Source organism: Anser cygnoides, chromosome 4 (assembly GCF_040182565.1).
Source record: "Anser cygnoides isolate HZ-2024a breed goose chromosome 4, Taihu_goose_T2T_genome, whole genome shotgun sequence".
NCBI lineage: Eukaryota > Metazoa > Chordata > Aves > Anseriformes > Anatidae > Anser > Anser cygnoides.
In genome coordinates, this window is record NC_089876.1 from 73,369,693 (window position 1) to 73,392,247 (window position 22,555).

Sequence of the window (22,555 nt, forward strand, 5' to 3'; positions counted from 1 at the left end):
AGCCCTGCTTTTTTGTCAAAGAAGTTTAATAAAGATAAGAATTTGCCAGAACTGTAATAATTATTGCCCATGATGTATTAGGGATTACAGATATCCTCTATTATCCAACAAGTCTTTTAACCATTTGTAAGGATGGGCACTAGCTAACACTAAGAAATTTCTCTTTCACAGAGCTCAGTCATCATCTAACAAAACTTCATTCCCTGTTAGATATTACATTAATATTTTTTTGGCAATCTTTTACAATATTTTCCTATTACTGTTTCCAACAGGCAATCAGTATGATCTCTTTAAAATTTACATGGAGAGGGATGACAATTGCTGCAGAAATCACTTATCCCTGAACTTGCAGTTATGAGTGTAAAAGAGTGCTCAGGAAGCTGAGAAAGCAAATAGATAAAAGAAAGAAAAAGAGACAGCAGCTTCAGAAAGTAATAATAAAAGTATGTTTCATCAGTGTGTTGAATGTAAGAGCCTTTATAATGAGTGAGCAGTGTGTATGTATATTGACTTTCACACATGCTGAATCTGTCAGTCCTGATCTGCATTAGGAAAAAACAAGTTGTAACCTATTACTGGGGCAGTTGAAGAAACATCAGAAGTCAGAGATGTAACATCGTAAGTCAGAGATAAAACGTGAACGAAATGAAGGAAAAGATCTGTGCGGGTTTATTCATCGTGTACACGAAACAGGTCGGGGTACCCACTGCGGGCGCTCATGAGGACAGCAAGTACCACCCCTGGTGTGCTCTCAAGGCTGAATCACTCTGGGAAAAGCGCTTCCAGCACCGCAACGCCAGCCCGCACCGGGTGCCCCATCCCCGCGGCCGGGCCCTCCCCGCGGCAGGGCGGCCGCCAAGAGGCCGGCACCCGCCCGGGGGCCGCCCGTCCGCGCACTTCCCCAGCGCCCCGCGGAGGCCACCGCGGGCCGGCGGCGTCCCCCGGCGGGGCGGAGGCGATGACCGAGCGCCGGGAGCCGCGTCCCGCCGCCCGGCTGGACGAGGAGCTGCAGGCCTTGGGGTAAGCGGCGGCGGCAGAGGCGGCCAGGCTGCGGGGGTCCGGCCGCGAAATGGCGGCCCCCCGGCCCGCGGGGCGGCGGAGGGGCGCGGGGTGCCCCGCGCAAAATGGCGGCGCTGGGGCGCGGCGGGGCCGGGTGGGGGGCAGCGCGGGGCCGGCAGTGCCAGCTTTAATAATAAGGCGTGGGGTAAAAAATATATATATATTAATAAAGCGTGGAGTAAGAAAAGCAGTGGTTTGTTCTAACGAGCCCGCTGGAGGGGCTTGGTACCCTGTCAGGTGATGGGGTCCGAGAGAGCAACAGGTGTACAGAGGATGCTGGTGCACAGCAGGTGGGGAATAAATAATAGTTAGAAAAATCAAGAGTGCAGGCAGGCGCTTCAGATATAACCAGGGCGTTACAGCTCTTCCAGGATGGGGCATATCTACGTTGGTTAAGACCTCTCCATCAGGAAGATGCTGCTTTTTATGTTGGTGTCCCCATGTAGGAGCAGGGGATGGATTTTTTTCTGGCTGTTGGTTTACTTGCCTCATCCCAAGGGAGCACCAAGCCCATCCTCTGAGCATCCTCAGCCCCAGCGGGCAGCCTGACCTGGACCCAGGCCACCCCAACTCCACACCTCGCTGGGCACCTTGGGCTTTGGCAGCGAGAGGAGCAGGCAGTGGACAGCTGCCAGCCCTCTGGAAGGTGCCGTCCTCGACCCAAAACAAAGCCCCAGGAGCAAAAGGAAGGCTGCAGGTTGCCACAGACCCCGTTCCCTCCTTGCCGCTGGCAGTCTGACGTGTCTCGCCCATTTTGTCTGCTCTAGCTAGTGTTGCTTTTTACACCGGGAGGGCTTGCGTTGCTTTTTCCACAGGCAGCGTTGCTGTAGATAGGAAGAAATGGAGGCTGGTGGAGCAGCAGAGGTGGCAACCATAAGGCCAGGGAGGGAAGGGGCTGTGGTAGCAAATTGGAGGGGAGACAAAGCAGGAAAAAAAGACCAGTGATGATATTGAAAAAGCAAACAGGCTCTGGCGTCATCTCTGCATTCAAAAAGAAGAAAAAATCAAAACTTTTGCTTTCTGGGTACTTACGGGTGAGGACTGAATAACCATTTATTTTAGGGATTAATTCACTTAGTGAAGAGGTTGGAATACAAAGGCTTGGAATTACTATCTCCATACAGCTAATAAGTTTGCATATTTGGAAGCACCTATTAATGAAGTGCCTTGTTAGTGAAGCATCTAACTTACAAAATGAAGTAAAGTCACTTTTGTAATGGTGGCCAGAGTGGGTATTATCTTCTTTCCCTGTACAATTGTAAGATTACTCTCATCCTAAAAAAAGGCTACAGGAAAAAAAAAGTGAGTTTCAGCTGCTGTAGAAAACATGATTCCAAGTTGCCAGACTTTCATTTATTTAGACTATATGGCCTGAGCTGATCTATGCCAGTGACCTATGCTCATAAATGACTTTGCTGGTTGGCAAGAAGTTCATCCTAATTGATGGTCCCATAGGACAGCAACCTGCTTGGGTACAAGTGAGAATGGAAGACTGCAAATGAGAAAGCTACAAAGATGCTTTTTTAAAGCTGTAGCCTCTTTATTTTATTTCTGCTTTAGGGGCAAGATCTAAACTTCTCACCCTACTCCAAAATACTAAGCATTTCCTTCAGGGCAGTGTGTTGAATTAAATGAACTAAAGCTGAATAATCAATGCCAAACAAAGACTCCCTTCAAATCATTAAATAAAGCACTTCTTTTTTTGGGGGTAGTACTAAGTCCACTGTTTTTTTTTTTTATTTTTCCTAAAGAGGAAAAAGTTTCAAGTAATAGGAAAAGAGGCAATCAGTATGATCGTGCTGGTGGCACTGTCTAAAAGATTTCTTAATGTAAATACTTTTTCAGTTGTAAGAAGTAAGCATGTCACTCGCCAGACCATAACATCCAATTCTCAGCCGCCACAACTTTTTTCCCTTAATCTTAGTCCCTGGTGCTGTGGCAGTGATGAGTTTTCCTTACATCCAGTGTAGCATCTAGAACAGCTGAGACCCGATTCTGGTGAGGAATATATGTCATTGCCGTACTAAAGGCCAATAGAGAAAAAGCTCATTCAAATGAGGAGCAACTTTGATGTTCACATGCCTTTGGGAAAAAATGAAATAGGTTATTTTACAGCTTCTGCTTTGTTGTGCAAAAATCAAAGAAGTTGGAGAAGGTTTGAAGAAGTGTGAAATGGGAAGCACTTTTTTTAACTTTTAAGGGAAAGGAGATTGGTACCAGAATAATTTAAGAGTTTACCAGGTCAGCTGGTTATCAAAATGGAAAGTTGACAACAGTGCAGTTGGGTGTACAGTACAAAACCTATCAGACACTCTGCTAGGTTTGGAGGACCTGGTGTTCACTGGGCTTGTCTAGATTAATGCTCCTGTAATTACACTTTAATTAGTACATTGTTGAGAGCAATGCAGAAGGGAAGAGGAAAAAAAAGTCAATATACACAAACCTCATTGTTACTTTGCTCCTGCTAGAGGTATATCACCCATCACCAATAAATAAATAAATAAATAAAATAAAAAAAAATAAAAATAAAAATCAGGAAATGAGATTTAACAATCCAAATTGTTATCAGGGATAATCATAGGCACTGAGAGGTCTAGGCATATCTAAAGCTGTTTTTCAGATCGGGTAGTAGTTCTGCAAAGCCTCCGTATTTATAAAGAAGAACTTTTTAGCCCTTTACATCACAGCAAGTGTGATGGATTTGGCTTTTTGTTGTTATTTTAAACAATTTATTTCAGTCGCTCAGTCTGTGGGAAGATGGTTGCTTGTTTATTTGAAGCCATCTAAACTATTTGGTAGGTTTGGTGGTCAGGCAGTCAAGAGTTCAAAGTGGACATCCAGAATCCTGTCAGCTCCATTGTCAGGGTGTTTATAGATGTAACTAATGCTGAATGAATAGGAAGACCAAAACCAGAACGTAAGTTAAAAACATGTTACCTCATTCATTAAATTTTTACCTAAATGTTCCAAAAATATTTGAAAGGGAGCTTTGAGGTTTGTCAAAAGAGACGTATCTTGGTTTAAAGGAAAAGGAAACTGACTTTATGATTCTTCTCTCAAGAGGTCTCGGGCTCTTCCTGGAGTCAGCACTTTTTCCAGTTGCATTTATTGCTGTTACTCTTGCTAAAAGGACAGCCTGAGTACTGCAGTGTGAAACTCCAGTAGCCGATCACGTATAATGTGAGTTTGGGGAACTCCACGTTGTGGTTCTTTTATTTGCGCAAGCGATGAGAATGTGGAATATCTCGTCATCTCAGTAATTACAGACTGATTTGGTAATGCACCTTTGTTCCCAACATAATACAGCTTTGGCAACGCTGATTTATTTTCTGTCTTTGAGAGGTGAAAGAAATGTGGGAAGAGGAGCCAGGTTTTTGTAGCGTTCTTCCCTGTGTAGCTCCAGCGTTGTCATCTCTTGTAGCACAGTTTTTATGTTTCTCCTGCTCCAGGTTTGACAATATAGTGACAAACAGTGTTTGTAAGACTGAATAAGTCTAAGCATGAGCAACTTCATGCTTAGTTTTAGTAAGAGAAAAGAAATCAGACCACAGACATGAATCAGACTATGATAAAATTTGGTTCTGGGTTGAGGAACTGATATGACCAGGGCAGAGGAAATGGTCAGAATAATTTTTTTTCTTCATCTATATCTCTAATGTAAACAAGGTCAAAATTAACTCAGCTAGAATGTGGGCCAAAGAAATGTGTGAAACACAGAACAAAGTCAGTTGAGAGAAGGAGGAGAGAAAATGGAAGTGAGAAGCAGAAGCTGAACTAGTGAAAGCCTGCAGATAGAAGATGTGAATTTTAAGGTTGGATGCACTGACGTCACTTCCTTATATTTCTGTTTTTTTAATTAATGTTCCTGTGAGGTGGCACCCTTGTATTCCAGCAAAGTACTTTCCATGGGTGTGTGCTTGACTGTGACACACTGAAACTTAGTGTTTCAGTGTGACACATTGAAAGGATGTCTATTAAATACCATTTTGGTTGTCTGGCACCCGTAATTCCTCTCTCAACATTCTCAGCCTTTTGTAGGCTCTCTAGAGCTCTGTCAACTCGTGCAATTAAGACATTGCCAGATCATTGCTTTCACTGACGTGACATACAAGGAGCCCTTCGTGATGGTGATAGGTAATATTTGTAGGGTTTCTGAATAGGAAAAAGAAATTGACGTGTCTGATTTTGAAGTTGCTAATATGCAGCATGCAGAGACTAGAGGAACCAGTGAGGCCATTTTGTAGAGTCATTTTTGGGGTAAATGCACACGAAGAGCATCATATTCAGCCAAAGGAGATAAATCAAGCACTACAGTATACTACTCCTTTAAACTAAGGATTGGAATACATCTTTGAGGCTAGTATATAATTTCAAAGTATAAAGTAATTCAACTGGCTGTGGTAGAAGATACCTTTTATACATAAAAAGGTGCAAAACCTGCCAAGATCTACCGACACCACCATAACAACAAACAGCAACCAGGGTAAATAGCTGCTCTGAATAATTTAGGAATGAAGTCCTACTGAGAGCACTTCTAGACCGTCTCCCCTTGACGTGTATCTCCGTTCACTTTCAGAGCTGGATGAGAGGTGACTTAGTTTGTGGCGTTTCTGCTTGGCTCCTGCAGCTCAGGCAGCCACAGTGCTATCCGCAGGGACGCTCACCCGCGGAGAACAAGCAGTAGTGCACCTACTGCAGCAGGGGAGGGAGCTTCAGCTGAAATTCAGCTGAATATTGAGAATCTCCTTCCGGTTTCAAAGAAGGAACTTGAAATTGCCTGAGCGTTTACAGAAGTGACCCAAAAGTACAAAGAGTATCTAACTCTATCCAGGCTGTAACTACCTGGGAACATAATCTGATAAGGATGCAAAAAATAAGCCCTACTGCATTTTTCTGATAGCGAGGCATACCTCAGAGTTAAGTATCACTTCAGACATGAGAAGCAAACGGCAGTCAGAACTTCTTGCTGTGCTCTGTGCAGCTACTAGCTATCTGTCGTTTTTATGAAGAGGAGAAGCGAGATTTGCGGCTGGACATGAAACAGTTGCATATAGAAATGTCTGAGAAGAGGATTAGCCAAGTCTCTCAGCACTTATCCTTATGTCAGCCATGGATGAGTGTTTGTGTTTCTTGTGTATTCCAATACTGTTAAAAAGTTAATCCATCTGATGCCAACTGCAGCTTTATTCACCAGCCCCATGGGTTGAAAAGAAACATTTTGGAAAAATACCCATATCGTTTCTTTGCCAACGACATTATTGGAAATGGCAGATGACATGCATAAGAACTGCCTGATCCGTAGGGGACCTAGAAATGATGTTTCAGTAACATTTTTCTTTGAAGTATTTTGGGTTATTAAAGAACAAATGCACATTTTGGGGATGCTGTTCTTATCTGAGGAGGGAGCTTCCCACCCCAAACACTGCTATGGTGAGAGATCTAGTCACTGCATTAACTACACAGAGATCTTAAAAAAATAGATAAGTTTTCATGTCAAAGTGCCCTATCCTGGGCCTGTACCAGCTGGCATACCGATAATGGCACAGATGGCTGGTACAGATGTGGTTTGTGGTGTGTCAGCCACCACGGGGGAATCCCGCTGGTGGGCAGATCCTGAGGAGAAGGCCGTGCGCTGTGATGGCTTTTTGGCTCCCTGGGGCACTGTCTCTCTTCTGCCCCCTCCGCATCTTAACAGTGACAACAGCAGAGCCCGTCCTACACTGTCACTGATGCAATCTCATCTAAAGGGTAGTCTGATTTCTGAAAAAGTGTTATTTTCCAGAGGGAAACAAAGGTAATGTCAGTATGATGTGTGCTTGTCTTAACACGTGCTGTCGATGGGCCCAGCAGATGCTTCCACCCTGAAGAGCAGGAGGAATAGCATTGTGGAGCATGCAGGATTTTTGATAGGAGAAATAAAGTAACTGGGAAAAACAAACAAACAAAAAAAACACCTCCCAGAAGTTTGTACTTGAGACAGGAGCACGTGCAAGGCCAAGGGCACCCAGCAGAAGAGGCTCAGAGGCAGGGAAGGACTTTTCTCTCTCTTTCCCTCCGTATTCTTCAGAGAGGTCTGTGTCAGGAGTCCCAGACAATTTCTGCTCTCCTGGTGATTTTCAGTCTGGCAAGTGTCAGAGTACAAAGCATATTTCCAAAATTTTTGCAGTAAATGCAAGCTCTGTAAGTTACGTCAAATAGAACTGACTTTTTGAAGGACCTTTAGGGAGATCCCAATATGCAAGGCATGGGCTGTCGTTCAAAAGGAAAATGTTGACCAGATAATTCAGCTTTTTGAAGTAGAGCTTCCTAACGACCTCAAACAGATGGGTAGTTGTAGTGTCTTTCAACTTGAACTAATTTATTGATTTAAGGAGTCAGGGAAGTAGATATATTATGTTTTCTATCTACAGTTTCCTCTTCCAGTTATCACTCAGAAGAACAAAACTTAAGGTAAGGGTGACGGCCCTTTATAATGTGCTGCTGAATGAGCCATGTCTCCCCTCCTTGATACCCACAAAGACTGAGCTTCAGTCTGCTATCTTAAAAGTTCAGTTGGTATCAGACAGCATACAACAGCTAATTTGTCAAATTACCATGATGTATTTATTTTATAATCCTGCATTTTGACTGCAAATTTCAAGAACTGCCTTCAAGATTTTTTTCCAAAAAAGAAAAAAAAGAAGGATTTCTCCCTCCCAACAAATACTTAAATTCAATTGAAGTGCATCTAGCAGTATCCAAGTACAAGGTTATTAGGGTTTCTTTTTAGCCTTGTTTACTTTTATTTGCGTCATCAGATAGACTTGGTGAGGAGAGCAGAAGGACCTTCAGATATTTCCATGGATGTGTATTTACTTTACTGGTGGTCCACGTTCAAATGCTAAATTTTCCACGGGATTTTTAAATGGTACCTGCTTTCATGTTATTGAAATGAATTTTGATGACCATTTTCAGAGTGGAATAGCCAAGTAACCTGACAGTTGTTACTGATTGAGCCATCTGTGACAACAGAGGGGATAAAATAGCTGTGTAACACAGCCACTTTGGCAGTGAAAGCTGCATTATTGCTTCACATTGACTTCTATTTTTTAAGCTGAACAAGATGACCGTGGTAATATTTGAGGGATTTTTGTCTGAGATAGCATATTTATGTGAGAAGAGTGGTGCAACCTTTCCAGCTGATTTAAATATCCACTTTATGCCAAAGTTACTTTCCCAAGTGCTCCCCCCAGGCTCTGCTACCATAGTGGCAGAATTTCATTTGTCACTCTTGTGTGTAAAGAGATTTAAACAGAACATTTTATGAACTTAGGTGGCATCTGTTTTAAAATCCAAATAAAAGGCTTTTTGGAAATAAGGTAACAGCACACTTATGAGCAACCTCAAACCGAAAATGCCTTCTTTACGAAAATGACCACTTTTTGACGTTTTCTGAATATATTTCTTTTGCACAGACGTGAAAGAAAACACATGATGACATTCCACCCAGAACACAGCGTTGTCTTCTCAGCTGTAGATCCAGCCAACCCTGCAAGCTGCTGTGATCCTCATCACATCAGAACAGATCTGACCTTTGACTGTTACTTGGGCAGTTAATCCCAAAGCAGATTTTGGCTGACAGGTGTTTCAGAGGATGACACTTTGATCTTTAAATACTCATTATTTTATTCTACTGTGTAGATGGTCCACAGAGCACGTTCTAGAGCCAAAGCAGCAATACTCTGCCTGTATTGAGTTTCACATGGAACTTGTCTTGCACAGGGTTAATGGTCTGAGGTCTCTTATAAAGCAATTTATCAACCAGCTGGCCTTTCAAATAAGCAACCAGCTAAATTCAGAGTTAAAACTTTGTGGGAGATGCCAAGTTTAGTGGCAACTTGTGATGAACAGATAAGGAGAAAGAGTGTATAGTTACACATCACTTCAGTTGGGAGACTGTCGTGATACAAATGCCAGAAAGTGCTGTGATCCAACCTTCTGCTTTCAAAGTATATTTCAATAGCTGAAATAGTAATGGACTTTGACCCCAAAACTACAGGCACACACTAAGAGCCTTCTTTAAAGGAAGGGGAAGGAGAAACAGCACCACCCCCATACAAAGGAGGGGAGAAGTACCAGAGACACTGTATTCTCTCCTTCTTCTGCACCAGAAGTTCTGGTGTGTGTATATAGCCATTTTCATATCTGCATACAGCGTCTCTTACAGGGTTGGCACTCCAGCCTTTTATAGCTGTGGCCCTTTTTCTGTGTTCAGTCTGGGGAATGTTTCTAATGACATCCTTCTCTGTTGAAACAAATCAGTTGTTTCTATTTTGAATCATTTTGGACACATATGAGGCTGTGAACAGCATTTCGTGGCCTTCATTGCAGGATTTTTTTTTCCACAGAATTCCATGTGGATTCCTTATGGAATTTTTTGTGTTGAAAAATTAATGAATATTCACTGAAGTTAAATGCAGCAAGTGTTCAGATACTTCACTGCATTCCCCAGACCACATACGGCCGAGCAGCAGTGATGGCAATATTTTCTAAATTTTCACATCAAATTCTGTTGGTTAAGCTTGCTCCTTCCCTCTGCTCCGTCCTCCAAAAAAGGTTATGCTTCAAATTAAAAATTTAAGGTTAGGCAAATCTGCTAAATTGCAGATTGTAGCAGTGCAGGTGAACTGAGTTGTGAGAAATACGGAGTTTGGGAGGAGATTTTTATTGTGAAGTGCTGTGTGTTTGCCCCAAAAGAGAAAGCATACCTAAGTGTGTAGGTACGGCAGGAAGTACAGATTCTGAAATTAGAGAAGGAATCCTGCATGCCCCCCAGAATTGCTTTCACCTTCTCAGAATAGGTCTGGGTATTTCTTGTTGCTTACACAGGTAGAATTTGCAGGCTTCTTAAAAAGATTCAGCAAGCTATCAACTGTAAATTGTGGAAGAACGCATATTCATCATTAAAACGAAAATCATTTTCTGAGCTTGTCAAAAGGAGGTTCCTTAAGAGGCCGAGTTTTGTGCAATCTGTGTGAGCCTGTGAGAAGAATAATGTAGAATCGTAGCAGTGTTAGTTGCAATGCTTCCTTTTTCCATAACTCAGCAGAAGCTGTTAACTAAGAGCAGAATGAATGATGCTTTAACCCTGTTGTGTCTTCCCAGGTGGTATCATGATAATCTTACCCGACATGCAGCAGAAGCGCTGCTTCTTTCCAACGGGCAGGATGGAAGCTATCTCTTGAGGAAGAGTAATGAAAGGGAAGATTTGTATTCCCTCTCTGTAAGGTAAGGTACAGACAGAAGTGAGTTCATCTAATGCTGCATAACTGGCATTTTTAGTCTCACTTGCTCCTATGTTTTTTTGCATCTCGTGCCTTGATATGACCTTCAGATTTCTTTCTAAGGCCCAAACTATTTTAATTTATATTCCTAATGATGTAATCCTGTTGAATGACACCTGAACGTGCATTGGGTTTGGAAATTGCTCTCATTTTTCCAAACTATGAACTAATTTTACTGGAGAAAACATTATTCCATGGATTGACTGTATCATCAGAATTACAGAAATTTACATCAGTTCAGGACACAGCCAATACAAAGCTGGTGTAGCTTAGCCTGAGTAAGTCGCTACTGAATAACATTCAAAAACCCAAGAGGCAAAGAAGCCAAAGTATTTTAGACAGTCAGCATGGGACACACATTAGACACATGAGGTGGTTGCTGCACGGAGGAAACCAACCCTAATTACATCCATAGCCTTCAGCAACTGTATGGTATATCAAGCCTTGCTTCTTGGCCTTTTGGCTAAGATCAAGTGTAGTATCTGTTCTTATCTTATCAGCCTGTAGTGAACATTTAAGCTATTGCATTCATGCTCATTTCTGCCTCAGATTAAGCCTCTGAACCACAGCTCAGCTGAATCACAGTAACTTTTTAAGCCAAAGTCACTCTGATAGATACAGCGATGCTAGTTATTCATGACCCTGGTAGATAGGAACACAGCATTCTCACTTGAAATTGTGAATTTCTATGTGCAGTACCAGGAGCTGTTACGATTTGGGAGCGTAGTCACTCAGAACCCGAGGAAAGTGCACTTTGCCCATGTCCTGATCCCTTGAGGTATGAAAAGCAAATATCAGTTGTGTCGCTGACTTCTGGTAGAAGGCTCTGGAGCAAGTATGACTACACACACACACTGCTGAAGTTATTACTGCTATAGACAACCATTTATAGAGGGAGCTTGAGGGGTGCCAAACTGAGATCTGAAGCTGATGTTACAGAACAGATATTCAGAGTAGGAATGTCTGAATTTAGTGCAAGTGTTGGAAAGTAGAATGGTAGCATGTATGTATAATAGCCTGCCTTAAAGAAGTAATTTCAGAAGAACCTATATCTTGCTAGTTAGTATTTTTTGACTATAAAATGCAATCAAACATTATTTGGAATAATCTACCTCAGTTTTAAAAAAAAATTGTGAAACTAGTTTTCAAGGGCACTCGTAAACAATTCATCATAACAAAATGAAATTTAAGTAGTTGTTTTAATATGAAATGCAAGCTAAAGTGTTAGTGAAAATATATTTGCCATTTTAACAAATTCTAGGCTTATGATACTTAGAAAAGTCTACTTCGGGCCAGTTCCAATCTTCTTCTATTCATCTCTTGACATAAGATAAGAGTCACTTACAGCATCACTGTATGCACAGACCTGAGTCTGAAGCTTGGTCTTTTAATCTGTTACATCAGTTTTGTGGTGGTACAACTCCCTTGAAATACTTATTTTGATTTTAAAATACTACATTTGTCCATTTTCTACTCTAAGTTTTCCTTTGCATTTTTTCCTTTGCATTTTTTGACTAATACTAAAACTTCATTCTGGAAGAAGTAATTCATTTTTGTTCTGATTTATTTTGTAGAATTATTTTGGAAGTTATAGCTGCCATTTTCTTCTCTCCTAAAATTATTTCTACAGCTTTTACTTTACCTTCTGCCTCTGAAGAAACTTCACCAGTCGTTATTGTAATTTGTAAAAGGAAACCGTGCTCAAACGTCCCTTGGGGTTTTAACTGACAGCTGTAAGAACAGGGAGAGAGACTGCATGCTGCCTGAAACTCCCTTCCCCAGCTAAATTAGCTAACTTTAGAAAGGAACAAGGAAATAGAGTAGAAGTTACTCTCATTGCAACATTGTATTTCTTGTGAAATGAAATGAAAAGATAAAAACTCTGTCATTATAGCAAACGGCTGTAGTGGCTATTTGGTAGATAGGGCTTCTGCACTTGACTTGCACGCTTTGTATCTGAGCTGGCTGTAGGGCAAAGCACGTGAGAGGTTGATAGAGGCACATTCTACAATATGATGTCTTGAGTACTGTTTAGTCTCCTGTGGGAGTGGCAATAAACAACAGAAAAGACAAATACCTTTCTTCTGCAGAATTTGTCTGTGTATTTGCTACATACAGTTTTCCTGAGCCAGATTTTTCTCTGGACTCCTTTGGATGCTAGTAATATTAACAAAAGTAACTTTTTCAGAGAAGAGGTACTCGCTCTAAGTGCTTCACTGACTTCTGAAGTCAAAATAAGTACCCATCCAGGAAGTGAGGCCTTGCACACTTCTCTAAATATCATCAGCTTTCATAAACAAATAATGTTACTTCCCTGACAGGAAAAAGACCCTGGTTCATGTTTGACAGCACCCACTGTAGAGGAACCCTTTGCCTGAGGACAGCGACAAAGCAGACAAATTTTAAAGCCTTAGTTGTCTGAAGTTAGGCTATTAAATCCCTCTTTGGGTGCAAAAAGGATGCAGCCTACGATTGAAAAAGCAACAAAGTGTTTTCAGTGAGATTGGGATGACACCTGAAAAATAAGATACATTGAGTGATCCAGGTACAGCATCATGACCAAAGCCAGATGAACAAAGAGTGTCATCCTGCTTTGACAGAAGGCTGGAAACCTTGTTTATAAGTCTTTTTACATTGGCAACAATAATTAGTTTAACTTACTTGGCCTTTCTAGGTTCTCACTATCCCTCATCTGTAAAGCAGCAATTATATTTTCTTAATAAATCTGATTCTCAGATGTGTTGACTACTAGTGCCTATTAGTAATAGCAGCATTATTACTGCCAGGACAATGATTTTCAGCCTGTGATCTGATTTCCTGTAGTGGAAGCTGCTACTTAAGGATTTTACATGCCAAATGCCCTTGGTATTTATGCCTTGACAACTTTTCTTTTCTGTTTTAGGGGAAAAGATTCTGTGAAACACTTCCATGTTGAACACACAGGAAGTTCATTCAAATTTGGATTTAATGAATTTTCTAGCTTGAAGGAATTAGTCATGCATTTTGCAAATCAGCCTTTAATTGGAAGTGAAACAGGTAAGGAGAGACGTATGTTTGTATCAACATGCTTACAGTCATGCTTCACACAGATCTGAGTAAAAGGAACTTTTGATATGATAAAAGGTAGATCTACTGCTGAAGTGCTCCTCTTCAGAAATTTATGTTTGTGTTAACCTGAGGTATCTAAGATATCCCTCTTCAAAAACTCAAGTTATGATGAAGACAAACTACATGTAAACTTACTGGGTTTTTGCTATCTAGGGACATGAGCTCTTTTTGGCCTCCCAGAGAAAGCAGCATTTCAAAATACGCATGTAATGGGAGGAGCAGAATCTTCTGAAAAAAGGGCAAAACCAAAGCAGAGTTTTTAACTAGTGAGGAAATAAGTGTTCATATATGAAGCTGAAATCCCCCAATAAGAATAAGTAGAAAAAGGACCTGAAATTGTTTAGCTTCATAATTCCTCATCCAAGCAAGCCTACAGTGATATGCTCTGCCTTTTTGTAGGAAATGTGCTCTCTGTGACTTCTCCCTCTTTCTGTCTACAGCAGATCAGTCTGCTGATTTCATTTGCTATTACAGTGATTTGTGTAGCTTTTCAGAACAGGAGAAAAACATAGGCTTCTTTAGCAGCCAGCATACTGTCTGAATTAAGAGTCAAAAGATTAAACTCTATTCCTACAAGTGAGATGAGCACTGCCAGACTGGAATCCCACAACAAACAGGTGTGTGTTAGCATGAAAGTGACAGTTTTAACAATAAGCTTCAGATATAAGAGTAGAAGATGAGTCAAAACAGATTAGTGCCAAAAATTTTAATATCCTGCGTAGAAAGTGTATGTAAATAACTCTGAGACGCATTAATCATATATGCAAGTGACCAGTTAAATAATAGCTGCCATATGCAGTAACTGTGATATATCACACAAATACACATCAGTGCTCTTTTAACAGAAGTGGATCACAGGCATTAAATTCAAGGGTCGCTTTCCAAAATATTTTACAAAACAATGCAGTAGTAAACTCAGTATTGCATTTAGAACAGAGTTTCTAGTGGTACCTTTTGTGCCAGTAAACAATTTTTCCTGTGAAATCGGACATGCACCCACAGGCCTAACTGTAAAGATTTCAGATGACATAAAGCTTGTATTTCCCCATTCCTTCAGTACATGTGTTGCAGACAGTAGTAATTAAGGCTCCGATGTTATGTGATCTCTGTGGACAGAATCAACAGTGCTGAAGGATGGGCTCGCTTGTCACCTTAAGGCTCCCGGATCAGATTCTGCTGGCTCTGTGAAGCCTCTTTGAATTATTTAAGTTGAACATGATACAGCGCAGGAAAAAAACATTTGAACATCCCATCAAAAAATCCTTTGCCTTTTCTTACTATGGATAGCAGTAGAGAGGATGAGAGTGCTTGCATTCAGGCAACATTCCTTCAGATGCCGATGTCGAAACTCTCTGGGATGATAACCGATCTCTACTAGAAAGGGAGCAGGGGCTTACATCACCACTCTCTGGGCCTGGCCATCCAGCCAGTTTTTAACACAGCAAAGCGTTTACCTGTCCAAGCCGTGGGCTGCCAGCTTCTCCAGGAGAATACGGAAGAGTATGTAATAGTTTCCTCTATTTTCCATTCAGGTTTTGTCTCACTGGAGCTAGTTGTGTGTCTGAAGAGGTACACCAGGCTCTTTGATCAGTACTTGAACATGGAGGGCCGCAGCCCTGCAAACTGGTCAGTGGAGCACAGTGGTTCTTTCGTACTGGGACAGCTGCAGGATTGTGCTCCAAGGCCAACAAACCTTGTCTTGCTACAGCTTCATTTGCCATTTCAGCTTGCTGCATGGATTAACCTATTTTTCTGCAGTGCAACGTGTATACTTCCTCCTGAAGTACAGATGATTAAAAGGAAATTGAGGCTACTGTGCTCAGTGAGATTGTTTCTCGAACAGGCAAGCTGAACCTATTAATTAATGACGTTAAAGCAAATATTTCCATATTTCTGTCTTTATTCAAAGGGACAAGGTCAAAATGTTATTTTTTCCTGTCTGTTTTGTTTAACAGTTTTTCCTTTAAATTATTTTTAAAACATACAGAAACATAGAGTCATTACTCAGACAAGAATGCGAAAGTCATTCGAACCTAGCATTTCCAACAGCTTGGCTGATTTATCTTCTTCCTTAGAAATAGATACTGTGTACAAACAGCAGAATCTTGCTGCAGTACAGCTTTTACTAGTTCTTTTATATATTTACCAAATGACTCTGGACAAGTATCTTTTGTGGAGAAAAAACACGGAGAGATTACTAGAAAACAAGTATTGTATGAAATGTTAAACTAGTCCTGCCAGTTCTGCCATGGGGATCTCCATCTATGATGTACGTATGGTAATATTCAGAGTCTGTGCTGAGGAGTAGTTTCTGTAGGCTGGTGATGGGGTGTGTCTCAATTTCCTTTTTTATGTACAACATTTTCTTCCTGTAAGGTCAGAGAGAATTAAACTGATCTTGACTTTTTACCTATTGCGAGTTGAATGTATCGTATTTGCATACACCCATACATACGCCGGTGAGCAGATTTCAGTTGGCTACTTCAGATGTCATGGTTCCACTTCCCTTTGCAGCTCTTCACATTACAAAACATAATTTAAACCTTATTTCACATTTAAGTTACTCAAATCACCTCCGGGTTTCAAGTCCAAGTCCTTGCCACCTCTAGCATCCCTCCTCCTCAACAGCTAACAATACCAGCATAAAATGGAAATGCAGCAGCATTTAGTACGCTGCGACGTTGTGTTTAAACGAGATTAAAAGGTATAGCAGTTCCTTTTTTGAGGAAGTTCTTCACTGTGGTGAATAGTGAGATAGATTCACTACTGTGAACACAGTTTTTTGCAGAAAATGGGGAAAAAAAATTTATTTGGAGAATAAAGAATCACTCTAATCAAAATGTTACTAACTAGGAAGAACTATGGCAAAATAATAAAAGTTGATGGTAATGCAGGCTTACTGTTTTGAAGTCTATCTTTGACGAATTAAAGGATTTATGCAGAATCAAAGTGTGGGGAGTTGGCAAAACCAGGACAATTTATGATCTCATATCTAATATAGCATCCTGCCTACTCACCCAGTCTCATGCACAGGAAGAGAATTTAATATGTCCTAGTGTGAACGCCAGTAAGTTTAAAAGTTTTAAAGAGGCACCATTTATTTACAGTTTTCACAGATGCTTATAAACAGGCATGATAACGGCTGTAGTCATATCTTTGTGCACGCAGTGAAAGAGATGCCTGTACTTTGAAGAAAGTCACAAGGCAAATCTTGACTATGCTTAGGTCAGCATTTCGTCTGTAAGCATTCACTAACTATGAAATCCGTGATTCAGTTTATTTATTCTGTACTACCTAGTTACTCCATGACTGGAAAGAAGGTTCAGGCAGGATGAGACACTTACCTCTGAGGATTGCCACCTTGTTTTTTCCCCACTTTTTTTTTTTTTTTAGTGCATTACAGGATTGTTTTAATTATCTACTACTTAGAAGAATTGAAGAGGGTTTTCACGAACAAATCCACACCCAGGGATGTGTACAGGGATGAGGGAATGTATTTAAGCAAGATCCAGGTGCCCAAGTCATTGTGGAGTCTGTTTGAGCAACACAGTAGAGCTAAGAGGGTGAGACTGGGCAAGTGAATCCAGTAACAAGTGCCTCTCTGTAGCATGGGTGAATTCTTGTAGAAGACATCCTTCACAAAGTCTGAACTATTCAAATGGTGCAGGTTTGAAATATCTGACTGGATTTATCAACATGAGAGAGTCATTATACCTTTTCCATTTTTAAGAAAAGGTCAAGTTCACCATTCCACAAGCAGGCAGCTACTGCCAGTTATTTTCTAAGACTATTTTACCAGATTACTCACTCCTGCTCTTTTTCTCTCCAGGAACCTTAATTGTTTTGAAGCATCCCTATCCATGCAAAGTGGAAGAACCATCCATTTATGAGTCTGTCCGAGTTCACACAGCAATGCAGACGGGAAGGACAGAGAGTGATCTTGTCCCAAGTGCTCCCTCAGTAAGTCACATTCTGGAGTGAGGGGTGTTTGGTGGCCTGAGTTTAGTATGATTGCTGGAGCGAGCTATGAAATAACACCAATAATTCATCCCTTTACGGGTTCTGACATACAGGAGGCCTTCGCCAAACAAGTCAAAACAGATTTGCTAGGTACAGACAAAACCTTTCACAACTGTTTTCTCTAAGAGCCTCGATGCTGTCAGTGCGAAAACATTGTCTGCAGTTGGTCTAGGTGAGTCTGGCCATCGAAACAAAGCACGTAGGAGGGTTTTAGTTCTCCTGCATTGTCTTCCCTTTAAAATGCCACCTTATCACTAACATTATCAGGAATTAAAAAAACAACACAGAAGACAAGCACTTCTCAAGTCTTTCTGACAAACTTGTCAGGCTGTATGCTACAATACCTTTGTCAGGTTGCACTCAGCCCTGGTTTGGGCAAACCTTTACAGTCAGTGAGAAATTCCTCTCTCCACAGGTGTGGGGAGGAACACACAATAACTAAAACAAGGAATAGCTACAGGATCTGTGATATTTTGTCTCACTCAGTGAACATGGGGATTAATTGACAGGGAACAGTGGTCCTGATTAGACAGAAACTCGTTGCTCATTATTTGAGTATCCTTCTTGGTTTGGCAGAATTCTTTTACTCAGTTAGCAATATACAGACCCCTTCCTAACTGGAAGGAAGGAAGAGAGCAACTCTGACTTCCTAAGTCACTTAAAAAGGGAGCTTTTGAAAAAAACAAAACCAACCAACCAAACAAACAAAAAAAAACATTCAAAAGACAGGCAGGGACACATTCATGAAAGGAAACCCCAGACTGAAGTGTGGTACAACCAAATTAGTGAGTGTATCTGTATCCTGATAGGTACATTATTTGAAAGATTTTTTTTAGCATTTTCTCATTTGAACTTATTACTACTTTAGAATCATCTTATCTTACTCTATGATAAGAAGAAAGATGGCTTACTGTATTCTAACACAGACTTGCACCCAAAATAGAAAGAGCAATATGACAGAGGAGAGCCTCGACCCTTTCAGCCCTAGTAAAAAGCTGTGTCATGTTAGAAGCCATGCCTTCCTGGTGTGAGAAACAAGAGAACATCTTCATATCCATTTGGGCCATCTGCTCTGACATCTGTGACTCACTTGGACAGTAATTAGAGACTTTAAATCCCTAGTAACTCATATCTAAGTGAGACAGGTGGTTTGTCCAGAACACTATTGCTCAAAACACAGAGGAAAGTGTATTAATAACTAACTTTTGAGAGTAAAAGAGGAAGAGTTACATTAATACAGGCTAATTAAGTCCATGAAAGAAACACTTTGTATCCTACAACTAACTATTCATGTCTGAGTTCCACTTAGCCTTCAAAGAAACTTGGCTTGCACATAAAAGGCAATGTTTTTTTCCAAGAGCAAACAGTAACCAATTCTCCAAGAATCTGGTTTCTAGAGGTCAGCAGTCTCACAGTGAGGTCCCTACAGAAAGTTTCAGCGACTATCTGAGAAATCACAGGCTCCTAGAGTCACTCATGGTACCAGTAAAACAGTTCAAAAAATAATTTTTCAGTAAGCACATAGAATGTAACAGGTCTTTCCTCTAAAACATGTGGCTGCTTGAAAGAAGAAATTTCTTGCATTTCAACAGCAATTTCTGTGGGTAATTCCACTGTCTGGTAAACCATGGGTACTTCTGGTTATAACATGCACAGGGACAACCAACCAAGTGTACTAAATAAAAATCAACCATAACTGCAAGTATTTTGCTTCATTTGGTTGACAAGATGTAGGCCAGAAGCTTGAATGGGGAGGCACGGTGTAAGATTTTGCCTCTAGAGCCAGCACAGGTCCATGTTTATCCCGATGTTGGATCCAGCCTCACAAGGGGAGCAGGGCACATGGGGCTGAGGATAGTGCAAGCAGCGAGGGAAAGTTTCCTGAGAATAGGCTGCTCTTCCATCTCATGGATGTAGGCAAAGAGGAGGACGTGGGAAATGGAAGCAGAGCTGTCTCTAATCCCGATCCCTTTCCTTCTTACTTCACAGCTTGGTACGAAAGAGGGATATTTGGTAAAACAAGGCAAAATAGTCAAGGTAAGAAAACCTCTTACTCCTTGCTTCTACTCTGTAATCACACACACAAGATAGAGAATGCAGAGCTGGAATGGCTCGACCTCAATTCCCCTACAGAGAGGAACAATTTGTGTTTTTCTTTCCCAAGAAGCGGTACACTAAATTCTCACAAAGTGATTACCATCCATTCTTAATCTTTCAGAACTGGAAGACAAGGTGGTTTACATTGCATAGGAACGAACTTAAATATTTCAAAGACCAGACAGTAAGTAGCAAACACCAGTTCCACTCTTTAAACCTCTGTAGAGGCAGCTGCAACCTCCTCCTACCTCTGGCTTCTTGCGTATCTACCACGGCTTACCAAGTTACAGCTTCCCATGCTGTCAGAGGGGTCAGACCTTTCAAAGTCAGAGTTTTGCTGATGACCTTAACGATCAAGTTAGTAAGTTTTACAGCTAGAAAACATCTGTGCTCTGTCAGTCTTACCTACTAGTTAGAGTTGCTCTTTACAGGACATTTTTTTTAGTGGATTTCAAGCTACCAGCACAGCTTTCACTGGTAGTTTTGACATACAGCCTAGCGGAGAGCAGTGCTATTAAAATATTTCTGCAAATACCAGAAGTATGTTTTGCATTCCTTGATTTCATCCTTTTAGTTCAAAAGGTTGCACAGTTTACATAAACTGCTCATTAAAAAAAAAAAAACTCTTTGTTAGCACGCCACCTAGCACATAGTTTCACCTATTGGAGCTGGGAAAAAGTTCACCCTTTCAGTTGCTGTTCCATTTTTGTCTTAAACTTGGTAAAAATACAGCTAGAGTTTCCCTATCCTTGCAAGACCTTTAGGGCGAGTTCCTCCATAAGTGCAGCCAAATGGTTTACCTCTGCCCAGCCCTATTTCAAGTGCCTAACAGATTTTAACACAACAGCATGTACCTGCCCTCTCATCCCAAACATTCCCATTTATAAACAACTATATAGTATTTGTGGGATTTGCCATCGGTGTTCGTTTCAGTTAAGCCACCTTGAATTAGGCTTCCAGCGTGACATTTGTAAGGGCAGCACCCCAATTGCTGGAGCTGCATTTGTGACTTAGCAGGGAAGAATGCATCTTGGGCAGAAACACAGCCTCCTCCCTGACAGCAGGTCTTGGCACTCCCTCTGCTGCTGTAGATACCTACGGGCAAGCAGCTTCCTTGTAACATGGTGCACAACTAACAGACAATGAGCCAGAGGAAAACATAAGGAAAGGTGAGAAAACACTTTGTATGCTGGACAAAGGACTGTGGGAGCTGCTGAGGGTGTTTGAGCAGGGAGCAGCTGCTCTTCCACTTCAGCCACTTCTTATGAGGTGCTCAACAGGGTGAGGTTGAGAGAAACAAGTCAAAAGGACTCACACCTAGAGAGAAGGTAACTCTTAAGGGTGTTGGGCTGCAGTCACATGCAAACACTCTGCATCCCTGCACCTTAGCACTTCCAGGCCTGTCCCCAGAAAGCTACATACACACACTGCTTGAGCTCTCCTTTTGCCTTTCTCCCTACTCAGCTTCAGCCTTTTAGGGCACTTTGGAATTAATTAAATATCCAACAGCTGGTTAAACCTGGTAAGACTCACAACTATCTCCTTGTTGTGAGCCTCAGCTGGACACCTGATTTGTTACTGCATCCGTTACGTTATGATGAATCAAACGTACCCTCAGCAGTCTGCATTTAATTCTGACTTCCTGCAGCAGTAGTTTGCTGTTTGTCCAGATTTGAGCTTACTGTCCCGTATCTTACATTTAGCTGCATTCATCTGACATTCGCACCGATGTTGATTTTGCTAGTTTGGGTTTCCAGTGTTGTACCTGTTGCACCTACACCCAGCGAAACCTGGAGTGTGTATAAGGGTCCATGCGCATTGAAGAGGAACTGAACTAGCCTTATATTCTGTTTTCATGTGTTCCCATTTTAAAACCACTTTATTTTCAAGGCTACAGAACCAATTCGGGCACTTGACTTAACTGAATGCTCAGCTGTGCAATTTGACTATTCCCAAGAAAGAGTCAATTGTTTCTGGTAAGTTGCTGTTCTTTCTGCACCTTGCTGGGAAGGCCAAAATAGCCAGGAGTTTTAAATGTAGCCACTGGGTGCTTTTGAAAGCTCCCTTGACCTTGCAGCCCTGATCTTCCCCTAGCTCGTGAGCCTGTTCTTGTTACCCATCCTCTGTCAGTCCCGCACAGCATTGGCTCATTGCCAGTGGCAAGAGGTTTTTTTGGCTTGGTGAGGAGCAAGAGGGTAGGCCTGTATATTGTGGGCACTTCTTTTCCTAATCCTGTAAGCGTGTGTAATTGCCACCTAGACTCATGGAGCTCAGTGAGGGAAGGCCCAGCTGCCAGATCAAATATTGCTACAGGTCACACAGTAACTGCTTTTGTGCCCGAATGTGAGTCTTGGGGCCACGTGGGCCTAGGCCAGCATGTCCATGAGCTGTGAAGGGCTGTGAGCCACCGCCAGCTAGCCTCTCAACATCACTGCCCTGCTTTGTTTTAATATCTATACGTGACATACAGGCCAGATGGGTTCGGTTTTTGGAGGAGCCACCGGGTTGTTCCAGCAATTTAAGAAATAGTTCTGATTGTTTACTTACAGCTTAGTGTTCCCACTGAGGACATACTACCTATGCGCAAAAACTGGAATAGAAGCGGACGAGTGGATTAAAATACTGCGATGGAAACTGGTAAGGTGATGTGTGGTGTGAAATGACTGCGTCTCAGGAAACAGTGCCCTTGGTACTGCCGCAATAAGCCCCAGTATTACAGCGTGCTAGTATCAGCGAGGACTGCTTGCTCTGGCTTCCGGGCCAGCTAGACCAGAATACGTAGTTTTCATGTGATGTATACGTCTGCAAACCTACTTTACATTTTTGGGATGCCCTTTGGATACTTGTTACGAAGAAGAAATGACTTCCATCTTCAAAGATGTCATTGTGTAGATAGTGGACGGTACTGAGCATCAGCACAGACTGCATGTGTTGGTCCTGAAGGGAGC

The 22,555-nt window shown here is 41.6% G+C and overlaps 1 protein-coding gene and 1 pseudogene across 3 annotated transcripts in view; both read left to right on the forward strand.

The window, feature by feature from the left end:
- DAPP1 (dual adaptor of phosphotyrosine and 3-phosphoinositides 1) overlaps positions 1-22,555 on the forward strand; it is a 24,941-nt gene continuing 2,386 nt past the window's right edge. The window contains exons 1-8 of one of the 3 annotated variants that reach the window (XM_048066426.2): positions 473-1,020; positions 10,204-10,326; positions 13,285-13,418; positions 17,320-17,450; positions 19,500-19,547; positions 19,729-19,791; positions 21,498-21,583; positions 22,157-22,244. In XM_048066426.2, coding sequence (XP_047922383.2) covers positions 719-1,020; positions 10,204-10,326; positions 13,285-13,418; positions 17,320-17,450; positions 19,500-19,547; positions 19,729-19,791; positions 21,498-21,583; positions 22,157-22,244 — 975 coding nt within the window. In that variant the 5' untranslated portion in view covers positions 473-718. Of the gene's footprint in view, positions 1,021-10,203; positions 10,327-13,284; positions 13,419-15,022; positions 15,898-17,319; positions 17,451-19,499; positions 19,548-19,728; positions 19,792-21,497; positions 21,584-22,156; positions 22,245-22,555 lie in introns of those variants that run through there. The other 2 variants (XM_066996406.1, XM_066996407.1) reach the window with 2 other exon arrangements.
- Positions 10,826-10,942, forward strand: LOC125183102 (U2 spliceosomal RNA; annotated as a pseudogene).